We start from the raw sequence: 19,192 nt of genomic DNA, 5'->3' as shown, positions 1-19,192 counted from the left end.
AAGACTCGTGTTTTCTCTGGTAGAAAGTAGCCATGTTTTTCTGATGCTGGGTAATCCCGGATCTGGGTCATTACAAATTGCTATTTGAACACATTAAGCAAACATAGATCAAAATCTAAGTAAAACCAACCAGACCAACTTAATTCACAAATGGCTTGCACAAAACAATATTTTTGCAGGTCAGATAAAGCTCTAGTAATACACAAGTTGATATATTTTACATATTTTTAATATAGAATATTGAAGTATAGTATACCCATGTCTAATGAATTACTTGTAACAATGTTAAGGAATAGACGCTGCTATTGCAGTTAGGTAATACAGTATCTTTGCTTATCTATTGGAATATATAGAAAGACATATCAGCACTTTCATAGTAAGAATTTAATGGACTAAGAACAAGACTGAAGTTTTCCACTTTCTCAGTTCTGCATTGGCATAATCTTGTTTAATATATCTTAAAGCTTTTTAGACTTTAATTTTTTTTTTTACTTGCTCATGACTGATCTTGTCTGCACACTATTTCACTTGTAAAAGCAGCAGATTTTTCATTAGGTTTCCTATTTTTATTGCCTTTCTGGATGCAGAGTTATAATTCTAGCTGTTGAGAACCAAGGAACCAAGCTTCTAGAAACAAGTATCATGGTGTTACACCTTGAAGAAACACAGATCTAGATGATTTGTTCCTTATAGTCTTTACATTCTGCCATTCCTAATAATACAGAAAAATAACATATAGAACTTGCTAACCAACATTTCTTTTTCTTTTTATAGGGGCAGATGTAATCAATTTTGACGGGAACACTGTGCTATCCTATCAGTTCAAGGACCGGAAGATGGCAACTGAAAAAGATGTCATCTCACTAAAATTCAAAAGTTCTGCAAGTGAAGGAGTTCTTTTTCACGGCGAAGGTCAACAAGGCGACTATATCACACTGGAGTTGAAAAAATCAAAACTGGTTTTGCAATTAAACCTAGGTAACTATTTTATAACAAACTAAGTTCTATATTAAATACTTAAAATTTATGGTATTCAGGATGAACTTAAAGTTAATAAACACTATGCACCACTTTTTCTGATATATACAATTGTGTTGAGACAAATTGAGTTGTCAGAGTCTTGACAAGCATGACTTTCTTCAACTTTTCTAGTATCAGAACACAATTTTAGGTCTGACCTTAAGCCTACTGTACATCACATTCATCAAGAGGATGTGCAATATCTAGGACACATTCCCTGGAGAACAGCCTGCCTATTATGCAACTGCCTGTCTATTTAGTTAGATACTGCTGCTATTGACTTTTATTAAAAACAAAACTTTAAGCTGCTACTAGGCTGCATTTTTTCATACACTTGTTTTGAAAAGTATAGTTAAATGTGTATTACACGACGAATTTACAGTAAATTAATGATATAATAAATATATGTTCTGGTGCCAATGGATACCTTAGACATTTGTCTCTAGAGAATTTCCTGTCATGTTCACATAATGTAGAGGCAACTCACTGTGTGCTTCTATTTCTATTTTTTTTTTATCTTATTTTCTGATATTTTGTTGTTTCTGTTTGTCAGCTGTGTCAATGAGCTCTCTTTCTACTCTAGGGCATTGAAAGCATCCTTTAAAAAAAAACTCAAATCACAAGTTAGAATTTGACTAAAGGTTAATTTCTATTTGACACGTCAACTTAAATTTTCCATTTCATTCTCCAACAATCTATTCTTAGGCCTGGTTCACACACTGTATACTTCAGGCAGTATTTGGTCCTCAAGTCAGGTCCTCATAGCAACCAAAACCAGGAGTGGATTGAAAACACAGAAAGGCTCTGTTCACACAATGTTGAAATTGAGTGGATGGCCATCATATAACGGTAAATAACTGCCATTATTTCAATATAACAGCCGTTGTTTTAAAATAACAGCAAAAATTTGCCATTAAATGACGGCCATCCACTCAATTACAACATTATGTGAACATAGCCTTTCTGTGTTTTCAATCCACTCCTGGTTTTGGTTGCTATACAGCCTCACAAATACAGCCTCAAATATACATAGTGTGAACCCAGTTATAATGAATACGCTGGTGACATATCATTTCCTTGACATCTCTGACAATATGGTCATTTAATTCTATTTACCTGTGCAATAGAGAAATTAGATCTTGGTGAAACTAATGTATGAATGTACAAAAAGATTTTTTATTTCAATTTTATTTTAAAACCCTACATATTATTTCACCGCCCCCACTGACATATCTTATTGTGTTGTAATACTTACTTTTATTAAGATTTATTTTTAACTTTTCTAAGATTTTTTTTTCATTTGAAAAAAATATAAATGATTACCATTATAATTACCACATCAGTCCTAGACAATTTCCATGACATCTAATGAAAAGACATCATATAATACTTTTTATGTGCTTCTTAAATTGGAACTGACACAAAAATAAAAATTACACTTTTAATGTCAGTCAGTCAAGGTCTGAAGGATCAGACCTTGAGTTATGAGGAGAACAAAACAGGAGAAGTACATGCTTGGAGCATTCTTTCCTGGCCCATGTCACTTTAGTTAGATGGCCACATAATGTAAAACACAGAGAGAGAGAGAGAGGCACAAAGCAGCGAGCTTCCCTTCAGTTCTCCTGATTTGTAGCAGTCTGAACTTTTCTTAAATATCTCTAGTTTTTTTGCTTGCTTCTGGAATTTTTTTTATTAAAACCCTTTCCCAGTTACTATAGTGCTCTTGTACATAGTATTTATCCAATAAAATAAATAATTATTATAAAAATAATTGTTATGCATTTAGAGTACATTGTTTTGATTACCATTTTCTACTTACGGCCTTGGGTATGAACTAGTTTTCTCCATTATGTCAAGAAAAGCCATGATTACATTGAACAGAAAAAAAATCACCAACTAGAGCCAGTGGTTGTCTATACTGTATTATGTTAGAAGATTACCCATTACAACTCTAATTCTGATGTGTAAGGGTTGAACTCAGAGAAGATTGATTTCAAACAGAACAATATGAAATAGAAACAAAACCTTTTATCTCTGGTTGAAAAGTACAATTTTGAAACAGTTTAAGGGATACTCTATAATTGTTAAAACTTTTTTTTTCTTATGTTTCAAGTCCTCAGGCCACTGCAGCCAATCACACAGGCAGATAGCAGTTAGTTAAATTGCAGCAATAACAGACTTTTTTTTAAAATATCTAAAAACGGACGCCTTTTCTCTATTTTTGACGCTGTGGGAATATAGCCTAACCAGGATAGAGCAGAGTGTTGGTGCACAACCAAACAAGGGGAGTATGTTTATCTTATAGCCCTAGCAGGCTGCATATGCTCTTTAAATTTTTCAAAATAAATTGTTTCCACACAGTATTTTTGCTCAGTATTTAGTAGAGTAAACTGAAAACACAGAAAGGCTATGGTCACACACAGTTGAAATTGAGTGGATGGGCGTCATTTAATGGCAAATGAATGCCGTTATTTTAAAACAACATCTGTTCGCTTGATTGCTATGTTCACACAATGGTTTTTCCGCTCCGTTTTAAAATGACGTCCGTTATTTTTAGTCTAAAATAACGGATGTTATTTAGCTCTTTGGCCTCCCCTTAGTGCAATGACGGCTGTTGGTACATTATTCTAGTATGGGGTTACTAATTGGCCTTTGGGTGTGGCTTAATTGAAAAGTTCATCGAATTTAATAGTAAAAACAGAGAAAGGCTATGTTCATACAACGTCAAAAATATTGAAAAGGCGTTTTTTATTTGTAGTTCACACACAGTTTTCCTTTTGTCACCGTTCTGTCTCCGTTTTTGCTATTAAATTCAATGGACTTTTCAATTAAGCCCCATCCAACAGCCGATTAGTAACCAAACTAGAATAATGTGCAAACACCTATCAGTGCACTAAGTGGAGTTTAGGCAACTAAATAACATCCGTTATTTTAGCCTCAAAATGACGGACGTAATTTTAAACAGAGCTGAAAAAACGTTGTGTGAACATAGCCAAAGAATGGAGACAAAATAAAAACTGTGTATGAACAACTAATAAAAAACGTCCACTGTTTGAAAATAATGATCATGTTCATTATTTTGACGTCTGTGGTAAAAACGTCCGTTATTCAATGCATTGTGTGCATTGGACGTCTGTCTTCCCATTGACTTCAATGCATTGCCAATGCAGTCAGTTAATTTGCAGCAAAAACAGACGTTATTATAAATGCCAACCTTGTCCGTCTTTTCAAATTTTTTTATGTTATGTGAACACAGTCGATTTCTGCAAAGTGACATTTTAATGACAGCTACACTTTAGGAATACTTGTTCACTTTATGTATAGTATACAATTTTCATATACAACCAGCAAAATAATCTTGTTTCTTATTAAATTAGGAAGTAACCAATATGGAAACATTTATGGCCATACCACCGTTACCACAGGAAGCCTTCTTGATGACCATCATTGGCACTCAGTTATAATAGACCGCCATAAGAAACACATTAACCTTACACTGGACAACCATGTACAACATTTTAAAACTAATGGAGAATTTGTTAAATTAGACCTGGATTTTGAGGTAAGAGGAATAAATTATTCTTTTCAATTTTAATAGAGTTAAAATGTTACATTGTGATTTAATTAAGTAATTATTTTTGTTCCAATAAACAATTATTAGTGGAAACTGTGCCCAGCTCAGACCCAGTGATTTTTATTTATTTATTAATTTTTTTGCTCTGTCTGCACTTTACTTACCAAGTGGGTGGGCAAGGGGTATCGCGTGAAGAAGGCATGATATCTATATTCCCCTAATCTGCATGCAGGCATAAATAGTAAAACTACATTACTTACTCACGACAGACTAAAGACAGACTCAGATACAAGCCTCTCAATAAATCCGGCACACTGTATTTAAGACTGGTGTATAAATATCTGGTCTTGATAAATTCCCACATTAGTCTTGGGATGTAGTAATAGAGACAGACATTTACATATTTTTTGGCTTTTGTTTAGTCAAACATGTAGACTAAAACAAAGGGAATATTTATACCTGATTTTTTTATGTTTTCTGTACCAAAGCAAGGCCAAATAAAAATAAAAAATAGCTTATTGTTTTGTTTTCAGAAACTTCCAAACTGAAACAGTGAATTACCTATTGTAATGTCACATTTCTGATTGCTATGGAGCTTGTTGAAGCCCACTGTAGAACCATACTGTTCATCTTGTATATATCATTTTATAAGTTCACAATACCATGGTACAATATTTTTGAGTACATTGTTGGATTTCCATTTCAGTTAACCTTCGGAGGCATGCCTTTGTCTGGAAAGCCAAGCTCAAGTAACAGAAGAAATTTCAAAGGTTGTATGGAAAGCATTAAGTACAATTCACTTAATATCACTGACCTTGCCAGGAGGAAGAAGATGAATTCATATAATGTGGTATGTTGGGCACCTGCATAGTATGTGAATTATAGCTTAACTGTGCAACTGTTTACAAGTTTACAAGTTTACAAGTTTTGACATTCTCAATGTTTTCTTCACAGCATATATAGGTAAATCTATATGCATGTAAAAGTAATAAAGCAAGTAGGACAATGCTATTTATTGACCATTGTCCTATTTGCTTTATTACTTTTACATGCATATAGATTTACCTATATATGCTGTGAAGAAAACATTGAGAATGTCAAAACTTGTTTATCAGATGCATCTGCATATATATGTTTATTACAAATGAATGCTATAATAATATATTTTTGTTAAAATAAATTTAAACATTATTATGTTTAAAGATAAAACATCCATCTAAAAACAGTATTCGCCTGATTTGCCTGGATCTTCAAGTAGCAAACCTTGAGCAAACAACCCTAGACATCAGATTTTTGTGTATCCATAGCTGTTGAAATTCACTTAAATGATCAGCTCAAGGCAATGTTCCATCTTGTAACATAGGCCATTGACTTTTCTTAGGCCCAGTTCCATACTGCCATTCATGGCCATGGACTGGCAGCTACACATAGCATTACAGATCTGTATCCATAGCCATCTGGAATTGAATGGACCTATTCATAGATGACTGCAATTGAAGTCCTTACCAGGATTGACCAGCATGTTTTGCAGCACAGATCACAGCACATCTTGACTACACATCACACCATTATTTATGCAGTTAAACATTACACATAAGCTGGAGACCACAATTAAAAAAAAACAAAAAACAAACAAACACATTTTCCCATCACTGGTCATTGTACGGAACTGTTTTACTGTGTTCACCCCACATATAAGCAGAGAACCTCATCAACAATTTAAACAATTTTTGAGATACCGGATACATGTCTATGTGCAAAGTACATGTGCCAAAAAAGGAAATACCAAAGGAATGCCTAAGGTAATACAATACAGATAAAGATGATGCACTCCTGAGTAGACAGGGTTCACTATTTTTAGATTTTAGCTCATAAAGTTGTGTCAGCCGTGTTTCTTGTAAGATAAGTTGTAGTTTTTATTGGTACTATTTTTGCGGTACATTTGACGTTTTGATAATTTTTTACAACTTTTTAAAGGCAATGTCACCACCATAATCAGCAGTTTTTATGGCATTCGCGATTTAAGATTTATAACATAATAATTTAATAGTACAGTTGAAACAAATGTAACAAGTACAAAGGTGTACATAGTCTTTAATGATGTTAAAACTTAATACATCTCGGTGATTATGCATCACTGACAGAAATACAATGTTTTTCTAATAGATATGTCTCATACATTTTTCATACTTTTACAATGCTTTTCCACATATTTTTCTTTGCAGGACAATTTAAGTTTTACCTGTGTTGAATCGCATGCAGTTCCTGTCTTCTTTAATGCTACAAGTTACTTGGAAGTCCATGGACGAGAAGACGAAGATGTGTTATCCCTCAGCTTTCACTTCCGAACTTGGAATCCAAATGGTCTCCTGCTTTTCACTACGTTTTCAGATGAAATTGGAAGTGTTGAGATAGACCTAACAGAAGGCAAAGTTTTTGTGCATATAAACATAACAAAGTCCAAGAAAAACCGTATTGATATTTCTTCAGGTAAGTGGCTATTATTCATATCTGGCCTCACTATGACTATGAAATTAAGAATTTCCTCTGAATAGCTTGCCTTTCTACTAGAGACTTTGCATATGAAATATATATTTTTTCATTCCTCATTTATGCAACATTTAGTGGTTTGTACACCTAAAAAAATAGGCATTTTACGAGATTAAAAATGTATTTATTTTATTAAAACACAATAAAAATTATAGTAACATTGCGTAAGGGGATTACCAAACTGCAGGTATCACAGGCATGGCTTACATGTGCAAATAGCACATGCGGTACTCTCACATAACAATTGTACAAAACACCCCTATTTCATTCCTATTGATTTATATTCAAATAAGGTCTCCTACCTTGGGACATGAACCAATCAGTAAAGAAATAAAGCTAATTACCTTAGCATCCTGTTAAATTGCACTTACTTATATTGCCCCATGATACCTAACCCTATGGGTAAGCGCAGTTTAACAAGGGAGCGAGCTCAGGAACACAATGACAGATTTCATTGATCATGCTAATAGGCGTCATTTAACCTATTAGGAGCCAAAAGCATGTTCTGATCATACTTCCATGCTTTCTGATTAGTGACCTGATAATAGAGCCTGTCCTCAGTAGTAGAATAGCACTGACAGTTTAAGTAAACTAGTGATTGGCTCTAGGCCTCTGGGGGAAAAAAAATAGGTATAATAAAAGAAGCCCAGCACTCACCAATGATTTATTCCATTGCAGCATTCAGAGTTACAAGTAGTACGCGTTTCGGCCAACACTGCCTTCATCAGCTGGGCAGAGCTGATGAAGGCCATGTTGGCTGAAACGCGTACTACTTGTAACTCTACATGTTGCACTTAAATAAATAGACAAAATCATTGGTGAGTGCCGGATTTCTTCTATTATACTTGCTGCTGCATTCTATCCACCATATGCAACACACCCACATTGGAGTGCCGTCCAAAAAGCGCAAAAAAATCCCAAAGTGCAAAATTGCGCATTTTTGGTTGCATCAAATCCAGAAAAATTGTAATAAAAAGCGATCAAAAAGTTGCATATGCGCAATCAAGTTACAGATAGAAAGAACACATCATGGCGCAAAAAATGGCACCTCACACAGCCCCATAGACCAAAGGATAAAAGCGTCATAAGCCTGGGAATGGAGCAATTTTAAGGAACATATATTCGGTAACAATCGTTTGAATTTTTTACAGGCCATTAGATATATAAATATAAAAATTATACATGTTACATATTGTTGTAATCGTAACGACTTGAGGAACATATATCACATGTCAGTTTTTCCATAGGACACACAGCGTAAAAACGAAACCCCACCAAAGAAAAATAATTGTGTTTTTTTTTCAATTTCACTGCGCATATAATTTTTTTTATGGTTTCGCAGCATATTTTATGCAAAAGTTCAGCCTGTCATTGCAAAGTACAATTAGTGATGCAAAAAATAAGGGCTCATGCGGGTCTGTAGGTGTAAAAATGCAAGTGCCATGGTCCTGAAGGGGTTAAGTCAGCACAGTGCTTTAAAAACCTAAACCTTTCTCCCTCAAACCTAGACTTAAAGGAGAACTCCAGGCAAAGGTTAAAAAAAATAATAAGGGGGGCAGGGGATTGTAGGAACATAATACATGCTTAGCTAATCAGTGACTGAAGCTGGACAACTTTGCAGTCACTGATTGGCTAAGTGGGTCATTTCTGCTGGATCGTGAAGAAACAGGAAACTGGGAGATATAGGAGACCAGAGGCTGACAGTGGTGATGGTGTAGATGTGGAGATAGTGGGGTTACATTATTATGTTACCACCATACCCTGTCCTTGCCAATTTTTTACATTTGTCCTGAGTTCTCCTTGAATGCATACATTTAACTCCCTGCTGTGTTTCATGATTTGCATATTACACAGGCAGTTATTTCAGAGAGTACAACCTTGGAAGCCCTTCCCTTCAGCTTAGCACCGAGATCTTTTATTTTTTCTCTAAGGGATGTCCATCTATCATGTAATCTGTCAGTAGATTTCCATATAGACTATGACAGTTGGGTCATTCTCAGTCCTCCCAAGCAAGTTGTCTACCCATTCCACCACATGCAGAAAGCTGGTACCAGGAGACAAGTAACCCATTGGTTGAGGAAGTCTTGGTGACAAATTATTTCATACATATTTGATATTAGTGAATCCCCTACAACACTAGCTGTTTTGGCCTACTTGCATTGCCATCACTTTCACTACTAGTTGGACAGTTCTGTCAGGGAGAGCGGTACCAACTTTTGTTGCCCTTCCTGAGACTCTCACATGATCACCCAACTTGGCAACTTTGTTTGGAAACACAGAAGCAAGCGTAAACCTTCCTTTCCTTAAAATCCTTTCCAGTGCAACTACAATACTTGGCTACTTACTACTACTACTATTGGGCCTTATTATGATCCAGTGAGCTTTTTATGTTGGGATCAGAATAAGTTTTTGCTGTGCTCCTGCAACGGCATCGCAGGAGAATGACTGTCAGTATCTCCTGCTGTATTTACTAGGAGCGGTAATTTACAGCTCTGTGTAGTTTCACCCATTATATGCCTCTTTTAACAGCTTCAGGTGAGGTAAGTGCATTATTCTTACTGAAAGGAAGTCCTGTGATTAATTCCTTTTCATCAAATCCAATCCAATCCTATCCAATCATCTTCATGGCAATCCTGGGGGCTTTCTGAAGACTCCCGGGCTAGCCATGGATATGCCTCTACACAGTCATGTCTGATGCAATACAATACATTGCACTACAGTGGTAGTACAGTGTACTGTAACAATGATCAGTAGATCACTAGTTAATGTATACTATTGTAAAATATTGTACACTTTTGTAAAAGTAAAAAAAAAAGTTTGCAATGAAACATTAAGGCCCCCCCAATACTAAAGTTACATTGTATTCCCCATAGTAAATAAAAAGTTACATAAAACATGTCAGTAGGTAGAGACAAGAGACAGTGGACCCTAAGGATGAACACACCCACTGTCCCTACCTACTTGCCTTAGTCGGCCCTAGTCAGCCGCAGACAACCACGGAAACGTGCCCTACACCTAATAAGTGTAACACCGAACAAGACAGACAAACCTAACAACAATCCCATACGAAAGTAAAAAGATGTATGTCATAAATCACTAGGCACACACGAAATTGATTATATATATATTCTTTATTTATGACAAAATACAAACAAAATAACCCTACACAAACCCCCCAAAAAACATTAAAACACTTTATAAAACCCAGGAGGGACCTGTTCACAATACACCAGGTCCCTACACCCCCACTCAGCTAAATATAGGTATATACACACTCTACTAAATAAATAAAATACTAGAAAACCTCCAAATGAGTAAAATCATGAAGTACCAAAGTGCTAGAGTCCAGTAATATACAGTACACAGTTGTAACAAGGTTGGTACTTTATGATTTTACTCATTTGGGAGGTTTTCTAGTATCTCATTTATTTGGTAGAGTGTGTATATACTTATATTTAGCTAAGTGGCTGTGTAGGGACCTGGTAAATTGTGAACAGGATATATTGGGTTTTTTAAGTGTTTTTAATGTTTTTTTGGGGGTTGTGTAGGGTTATTTTGTTAGTTTTGTGTCATGAATAAAGATGATATATATATATATATATATATATATATATATATATATATATATATATGAATTTCATGTGTGTGCCTAGTGGTTTATAACATACATCTTTTTTCTTTCGTATGGGATTGTTGCTGGTATAGTATGTCACACTATGAGCACTGTCACGATCCCCGTGACGGCTAGTAGGCAACCGGGCTCACCTCGGACCGTCTTGGATCAGCTACCAACCAGAACCTAATACCAAGTTGCATGTTTTCTGCTGCCACACACGTCACAATAAGGCTGACGTGACACCTTACCCTTATGCACACCTAAGGCAACTACAAATTACGTCTATCACAATCTTATGGTAATCACTTACCCCTGGTAACGTTTTACTTCAGAGACATAGGGCCTTTTTAGAACACAGAAAAGCTCTTATTAAAGTGAAATTTAATATCAAATAAAAAAGGACAGTGCATACAGTACAGGTCACAATAAAAAAAAAAGAGATGGTACAAAATATACAGACACGTACATACACAGTAAAAACAGTTCTTAAAATAAAAAGGAGAAAACCAGAACCTACTTTGCTATGGGGCTGTTTGGAACTGGAACGCTATGAGGATTAGCAGGAACGGCGGGCCAACACACTCATAACAAGTTCCCCAAGTGTTGAACACTCTCCCATCATACTCCCTGCCTTATCAAGCATGGTGAGAGCAGTTGTCTCCCTCCCTCCTCTGACCTCACAGGGGGGGGTGACAGGGACTATGCTAATGAGAGCTAATGGTTTATCTTTTATGACCGGAGACGCTTGCCTGAAGATTTTCAAATCCTCATAACTTGGCAGGCGCGTTTCCGATCAGCATTCAAGGGGCATCAAACTACAGGGCATCACCTGCCGGTCAGGGGCATACCAACCATCGGTGTACCCGATTAGGGGAGTTACAGGTTTCCCCGGGTTCCCCTAGAGCCACTTTCTTGCTTTTACAATGGTGGGTCCCTCTCCCTACCCTGCTGACCTGTAGCAAATCTCACCTCTGGAATATGACAGCTTGTCATCTTTCTGAAAAGGTCAAATTTCTCCATAGACGTCTACAGTGACCTCTGTCTCCTGCATGAACTCTGGATGCATATTGCAGCCAGACCCCTTGTCGTAAAGTCATTACGCCATGAGGACGTCTTATTGCACCCCCCGGTCTGGTAAGAGATAAAAGAACATGTTAATATCCTGGACTCTCACTATATGGCCCCAATCAATCTAGCCATGACATCTAGTGCCCAAAGGAAAACAGGACACCAGCTACAAAAAGAAAAAAAAAAGGTGTGTGTGTGTGTGGGGGGGGGGGGGGAGGAGCTTTGCCACCTATGAGTGATCAGGGATATTTTAATCAATATATTGATCATCCTCACAAGCACCATTGACTTGGCTGTGCACTACCCTCTTTTTGTTCTACGAAGACAAACACAACAAAGGAGAGTCGACAATCCAAGTCAGAACCAAACAGACAACGCAGTACAAATTCAGGGGAAGCTTGGATCAGGGTATGAACCTTAATTGCCAGCAGGGAATAACTGACTCTGCTTTCATTTATGAGGATCAAGAGCCTGGACCTGATCAACATTGGACCGGCACTCTGATCCTTAAGGTTCCAGACAGGTAGAGGCATCTGTCAATAAAAACCACTGCTCAGCTGCAACGATCAAGGCTAGCAGTGAGCAGTGTAAATCCTGCATTGAGAGGAGGCTGAAAGAAAATCGGGTGTGCCAGACAAAAAGTAAAAAACAGGCCCAGTTCACACCAGGCTCACTGCACATTCCTGACATAACACAATAAAGACACAAAAACTATGCATGTTTGGTATTGCAATGTCCGCATCAAACTAAGGTATAAAACTATCCCATTATTCATACCGCATGGAACAATCTAAGAATCATTAGCATACGTTAAAACCGCTGGTGTCAGGCCCTCCAGCTGTTGCAAAACTACAATTCCTATCATGCCTGGACAGCCAAAGCTTTCGATGTATTTAAAACATTACAAAGCTGTAACCCAATAAAGTGAGACAGGTCAGATTTTGACAAATAAGCTTGGTCATTAAAGTGAATGCATCATTAGGAGTAGTGAACTTGTTTTTCTCACTACCTTAAGATCCCGTTAGCACAGCCCTTTGTTCAAAGCACCGCTCAATTCCCGTGATCAGCGCCCTTTTTTTTTGTGCACTCATGCGCTCTATACACTGGAGGCCAGCCCAGCGCCCCCGAATATAACAATTTCCCCTCAATGACGCGCTTTCATTAGAATAAGACATGGCTGCCTTACCATGGAGATCGTGGAAATCAGGCGACATTAAAAAAAAAAGACTGCGTCAGCGCTGATAAGGTAGTGAAAGATTTCACTTCACTTATTGGTACATTCGCTTGAAGGCCCAAACTATCTTCAGCATGAAGGAGTTAAATCTTATGCCATATACACCCAGCATTTTGCGCACATGCCTCACTAGCTGACTTTACTGCTTTAATCAAAGCTGAACATTATGTGCTGGAAATAGAATGCGTAACTGAAAAATAATTTAAATAAATAAGTTAAAACATGTATGTATTTTTTAAGTAAACAAAAAAAAAAAAAAGAACAAGCTATATATATTTAAATTCCAGCATTATTAGTGTTTTGTTTGCTGAATGGTAGAGAATAGATGTTTGCTGAATGCAGTATTTCAAATTAAATATATTCAAATGAGTTAAGTCAGAACAGAGCTGTCTCTTGAGATCTACAAAGTTTTGTTGTGCAAATTGGAAAGGTAGCTTTGCAGTTATATTTTACTCAGATGACACAATTTTATGGGCCTTTAGCTCTTTTTCATGCAAGTTTTTTTTTTTTTTTTTTTTTACAAATCAGAAATTGAATTTCTTTGCCTTGAGCATATTTTCCTCTTCTTAGTTAACATTTCATTGTTAATCCTAAGGCTCAAGGCCCTGTCTTACTATATGTCCTGTCAACTGCAAGGGTATTAGAATTGTGAGATATGGATATCTTTTTGTCATATAAATCTGCATCAGATAAATCTATCTACTGCCACAAGGCAGCTTTGAGCCCTTGGGAATCTTTTAAAGTATCATATTGTCATAAGCAAATCAGTTCACATATATATCACACCTTAGGTGAAGGTAAAGGCCTATGGGAGTAAAATGAATATTTAATAAAAGTATAAATGTATAACTTATTCAGAATTTTAAAGTAGAACCTGTTTTTAATTGCAATTTTTTAAATGTATTTTCTATCTATTTAGAAGATAATTCATCAGTATAGTATTTCTTACATTGAGCTAATAAATGTGCATTTCATCAGACACACAAATGTGAGTGTAATGCTGGGTTTACACGAACCGATAATTCGCCCAATCGATCGTTTAACAATTTTGAAGCAACGATTTGGCTTTTATAACGATCAGCGTTTAGACTAATAAATCGTTAGAAAAATCGTAAGAAAATTCGTAAGAAAAATCGTTATTGCGATCGTTTTTAAGATCGCTTATGCCCATGTTTTACATAGAGTGAATCTTTGAAAGACTGTTTACACAAAGCGATCTGTGAATTTTTAGCGAACGATGAACGACGATTTGTGAACATGTTGAAAGATCAAAATGAACAATTTTTCACTCGTCGCTTGTTCGTTTGCTGTGTTTACACGGAACGATTATCGCTCAAATGCGATCGTTAAGGATAATCATTCCGTGTAAACGCAGCATTAGATGCTAATAAATTAAAGAATTCAACAACTAGCAATTTTCTAATATAGATCATTATGAGAAATTATATGGTTATGATCAGAATTGCTTCCTTAATAAGCAGGGACAGTGCCGTAATAAGCATAATTTTAAAGTGTACCTGTCGTTATAACAAAACTTTTGACATGTTACCGAGACATATCAAAAGTTTTGATCGGACCGGATCTGAGTGCTTAGACCCAAACCAACTGGGAGCAGGGAGCAGGGAGAAGACGCGTTACAGCACTGTCAATTAAAAAGAGAGTTGGACTTATAATGGGTTCCTATGTAGCCAGACTTTTTTTTTTTTAATTTGGAGCAGAAAGTAGACAGGCTGCGGTGTGTCTTCTCCCCACTCTCCTGACTAGTACAGGTCTGATCAAAACCTTTGACATGGACACTTTAACTTCTCCTGAACATTTTTTGAGCCACGATCTGTTCTTTCTTTCGGTATCTTGGTTGTGTATATACGACTTTTTGATCACTTTTTATTAGATTTTTTCTGGGTTTGATTAAAAAAAAATTGTGCAATTTTGCAATTTTGTGGGTTTTTGCGCTTACGCCATTTACCATGCAAGAAGAGGATTGTGATAATTTAATAGTTTGGGCAATTACACACGCAGCAATACCAAATATGTTTATTTATTATTTATTTATTTTTATTTATAAAATGGGAAAAGGAGGGTGATTTAAACTTTTTTTTTTTTACATTCAGCAATTAGAATTAGATCAATGCTGTGTATATAATAGAGCACCAATCTATCAGTTCGGTGCTCTATTACAATGGTCTGCTGCAGAGCAGATGCACTGATTGCAGAGCCGGGATCAGCGTCATTCCGACGCTGAGTATCGGCCGGCTCAGTAGAAGGGATCTCCCCTCCGTGATCGCATTGCGGGGATAGAGATCCCCCTACTAGACACCAGGGATAGGGGCCAAAGACTATTTAAATGCCACTGTCCTCTTTGAGAGTTGCATTTAAATACTTAATTAGCCGGGAGTGGCGATCGGCCTCATCGGGCTGCAGAGAGGGCTCACGCTGGGAGCCCTCTCTGTTTACCCTTAACGTCCGCATGATGAGTATACTTGTCATGCGTCGTTAAAAGGTTAAGCTCCATTTACATTATTTAGACAAACAGTAAATTTTCCCATTGATTCTGGATAAAAAGCGGGAAAAATATGTAGGTAAACCTGCTATTACGCTCCATCTGCCTGTGGGCGTAGCTTTAGATTCCTGCTGATAGGTCCTCTTTAAAGATGTCTGGAAAAAATCATACTTAGCCATGCAGATGGGGATGCAGGGGACATGTCAATAATGTGTACTTGCCTGTCCGCTGTCAGCATTTTGAAAACATCCTATGACATGCTGCTTTCAAAAGAAATGGTCGCTCATCATAGAGCATATGCTGAGCAACTATTTCCTATGAGAAAAGGATGTATTGGATGATATAAAAACACTGACAGTGGAACAGAGTAGGCAGCCCAGGGAACGGCAGCAGTGGGGGAGTGGGACAGGTACTGACATGTCCCCGCAGCCTTGACAGCATTGCTAAGTAGGAATTTTTCCTACACAACCCCTTTAACTCTTCCTTAAATTTTTGTGACTTTTTATTAGGACCCAAAGCACAAAATGTTTAAGTAAAACAGATTTATCCCAAAATTGAGAGAGCTGAATTGGGACAATAATTTTCCTTTTCAACTTCTCTTTTTCCCTGAAAATGTGAAGCCATTCTTTGTGCTGAAAAATTCCCTTAATATATCTATTTTGTGCATTACTTTGCTAGGCCCATATTATGTTACCATTGCTGCAGAAAGCATTTCTATTTACTGTCCTCCTGTATACTTATTGCCCTGTTTGGATGTTTTAGCTCCTTTGATAAGTGCGTATGTCTTTGAAAGTGTATTTCAGAATAGCCATATTGCTTTGTAAAGACTTCATTATTGGCAATAGATAGGTGCAAGGACATTTAAGTAAATGTGCTGTATATCTTAGAAATACAATCACTGAAACATGTATAGAACGGATAATGTAGAAATCTTTCAATCTCTTTGTTATAAAACTCGAACAGTGGGAAACATACATTCCATTGTCTAAGCAATTCTATGTAGTTATTGTAGTTTTGTGAAACTATTTGAGTCATATGTGCTGCAAAGGTAGAAACAAAAAGAAGTAAACTTTAGTAAAGTCATGACATTATAGCTTTACTTTGTGTTTATGTGTGTATACAGCTAACCCACAGTCTATATAACATAGATATGCTCCATGATATTTATTTTTCAAAGCTATTACAATAATGTAAGAATTAAACACTTTTTGTTGTTCTTGCCAACAACTTTGCAAAGAATTAACCTTCCCTTTGTGATACAGCACTCCGGCTTTCCCTAGGAGGGATTTGTACTGTTTTTGAGGAAGTTCACTTAACACAAGAAGACCACACCCCATTTAACATTTTGCCATAAAGATTCTCCATCTTCAACATTGGCATACATTGCGCCAACATGCAGAGAACCATTCTGAAAATTTACAACAGTTTTTAGCAATCTAGCTTATATTTCAGGTAATGTCTGGGTCACTTCTCTTTCCTGCATGAGAGCCCTCACTGACAACCATAGTGGCAGTTTGCACATTTAACTTCTCTTTGTTTTCCCAGTTGGTGGTTTACAGTGTGGAGCCTTTAGCCTTGTTGACTCTTTTTGAGACTGAAAACATGATTGTTCCAGTGTTTCTATTGTCCATTTGTTCCATAATTAGGAATTAGAAGGCTCTCTGTAAGAAATAGTGTCTGGACTGTTATATTAGATATTCTCTGGCCACCTTCTTTACACTTGCCATGAAACTGTACTAAACTAATTAGCAGATCATTTGCATAAATACATGATCCAGCTTTTTCTCTTTTTGTTTGCTTGCAGCCTGTTTTTCTTTTACTTTTGCAACAAATTTTTCTTCCAGTTGAGTCACGCGATATTATTGTTATTGTTATTATTATTATTATTTTATTATTATTTTTTTATTGTCAGACAAAATAAGTAATACCATGAGACAATAAAGAGGATTATAACAATATAAAACACTTACTACTGTTAAGTCTTCCATCAAAAGTCTACATGTTTCAGAGCTATGCTCCTTAGTCATGGCTAAGGATCATAGCTCTGAAATACGTAGGCTCTGCCTGTTTTAGACATCAATGTCTGTTTTTCTATGTTTTTTTTTAACATGGTTTCAATACATTTTTGATATTACTACAATTTTTTTTGGAGCCGGAGCACTACCGTTATTTTTTCTGCTATTATTGGTAATAACATTATATTAGAAAGTTATACAGTACATCTTGGGGTGCTTAATACAATTTTCTTATACAGGAGTACCCTTTAAATCATCAAACACAACAGGGGGTCCCAGTACCTGCCTTAGTTTGCCTGATGATGATGGTGGCCAGGCAGTCCCACTGTAGCTTTGGGCCTGCCGGTAGAATTCCTAGGTTCCCTGGTTCCTAGGCTATGTTGACACAACGTCAAAAATATTACAAAGGCAGCCGATTTTCGAATAAAAAAAAGTCAGTTTTAACTGAATGCAATGGCAAGGCATTGAAGTCAATGGGAAGGCGGACGTCCAATGCACACAATGAATTGAATAACGGACATTTTACTGTGGGCGTCAAAATAATGAACATGATCATTATTTTCGGACGTCTTTTGCAAACAGCGGACTTTTTTTATTAGATATTCACACGCAGTTTTTCTTTTTCCACCGTTCTTTCTCTGTTTTTACTATTAAATTCTATGGACTTTTCAATTAAGCCACACCCAAAGGACAATTAGTAACCCCAAACTAAAATAATGTGCAAACACCAGTCATTGCACTAAGGGGAGAACAGACAGCTAAATAATGTCCGTTATTTTAGACTCAAAATAACAGACATCATTTTAAACAGAGATGAAAAAAAATCATGTTTTTTACATAAAATCTCCTACATCTGTCTACATCTCTAATGCAGAACAATATGTCTCATAATAATCACAAATTGATGGCATTTGTACAGTTATGAAGTAGTGACAATAGTAGTAGTAGTAGTCATATATTATGTGCACATAGTAAATAAGGTACATGCCCTGTGCAGTAAAGGACAGCAGAGCTACAACAGTTACAGCATAGCTCTGCATAAACATGTGTCTTTTGAATAGAGGACTTCAAAATTTGAAGAGTCACTGGCATGATTTTTTTTTTTTTTTTTGCAGAAATGAATAGTCCAGGCAATTTTAAGAAACTTTGTAATTGGGTTTATTAGGCAAATATGCCATTATCTGCATTTAAAAAGCCTTTTCCCAGGTCCCACCCTCCTCTCCTTTCTGTCATCCACTGCTCAGAATCATGAAATCTCAATCAGACGCGTCCTGTCTGTTCTATGAAGAGGGGAGGGGGGAAAAGAAACAGAGGTGAAAGGTCAGCAGCAGAAAACAGAAAACAAGGAATTACTTAGCAGGGGAACTATTCAGAGTGCTATTCAGAGGTCAGAGAGGTCAGTGGTGACATCAGAGGAGAGAGGACAGAGGATAATGTAGCTTTTAATTAACTCTTTGTTGTCCTGTTTTGGTGTCTCTTTTCCCTCTCTCTATAGGAGAACAATGAAGACAGGGGGAGAGCTTCAAACTGCTTTTTCATGATAAAAATTCATTTTTCGGCTAATAAACCTAATTACAAAGTTTCTTAAAATCGCATGGACTATTGATTTCTGCAA

The 19,192-nt window shown here is 36.5% G+C and overlaps 1 protein-coding gene across 1 annotated transcript in view; it reads left to right on the top strand.

Annotated features, from left to right (window-relative positions):
- The window catches only part of CNTNAP2 (contactin associated protein 2), a 1,369,824-nt gene that overhangs the window by 633,017 nt on the left and 717,615 nt on the right, over nt 1-19,192 (top strand). The window contains exons 5-8 of the mRNA XM_069958388.1: nt 775-978; nt 4,398-4,582; nt 5,301-5,444; nt 6,820-7,084. Of these exons, the coding sequence (XP_069814489.1) occupies nt 775-978; nt 4,398-4,582; nt 5,301-5,444; nt 6,820-7,084 (798 nt within the window). The remainder of the gene's footprint in view (nt 1-774; nt 979-4,397; nt 4,583-5,300; nt 5,445-6,819; nt 7,085-19,192) is intronic.

This window comes from Dendropsophus ebraccatus, chromosome 2 (genome assembly GCF_027789765.1).
Source record: "Dendropsophus ebraccatus isolate aDenEbr1 chromosome 2, aDenEbr1.pat, whole genome shotgun sequence".
In the NCBI taxonomy this organism is placed as follows: Eukaryota; Metazoa; Chordata; class Amphibia; order Anura; family Hylidae; genus Dendropsophus; species Dendropsophus ebraccatus.
The sequence above is the reverse complement of the archived record's forward strand: the minus strand, read 5'-3'. Positions and strand labels throughout refer to the sequence as shown.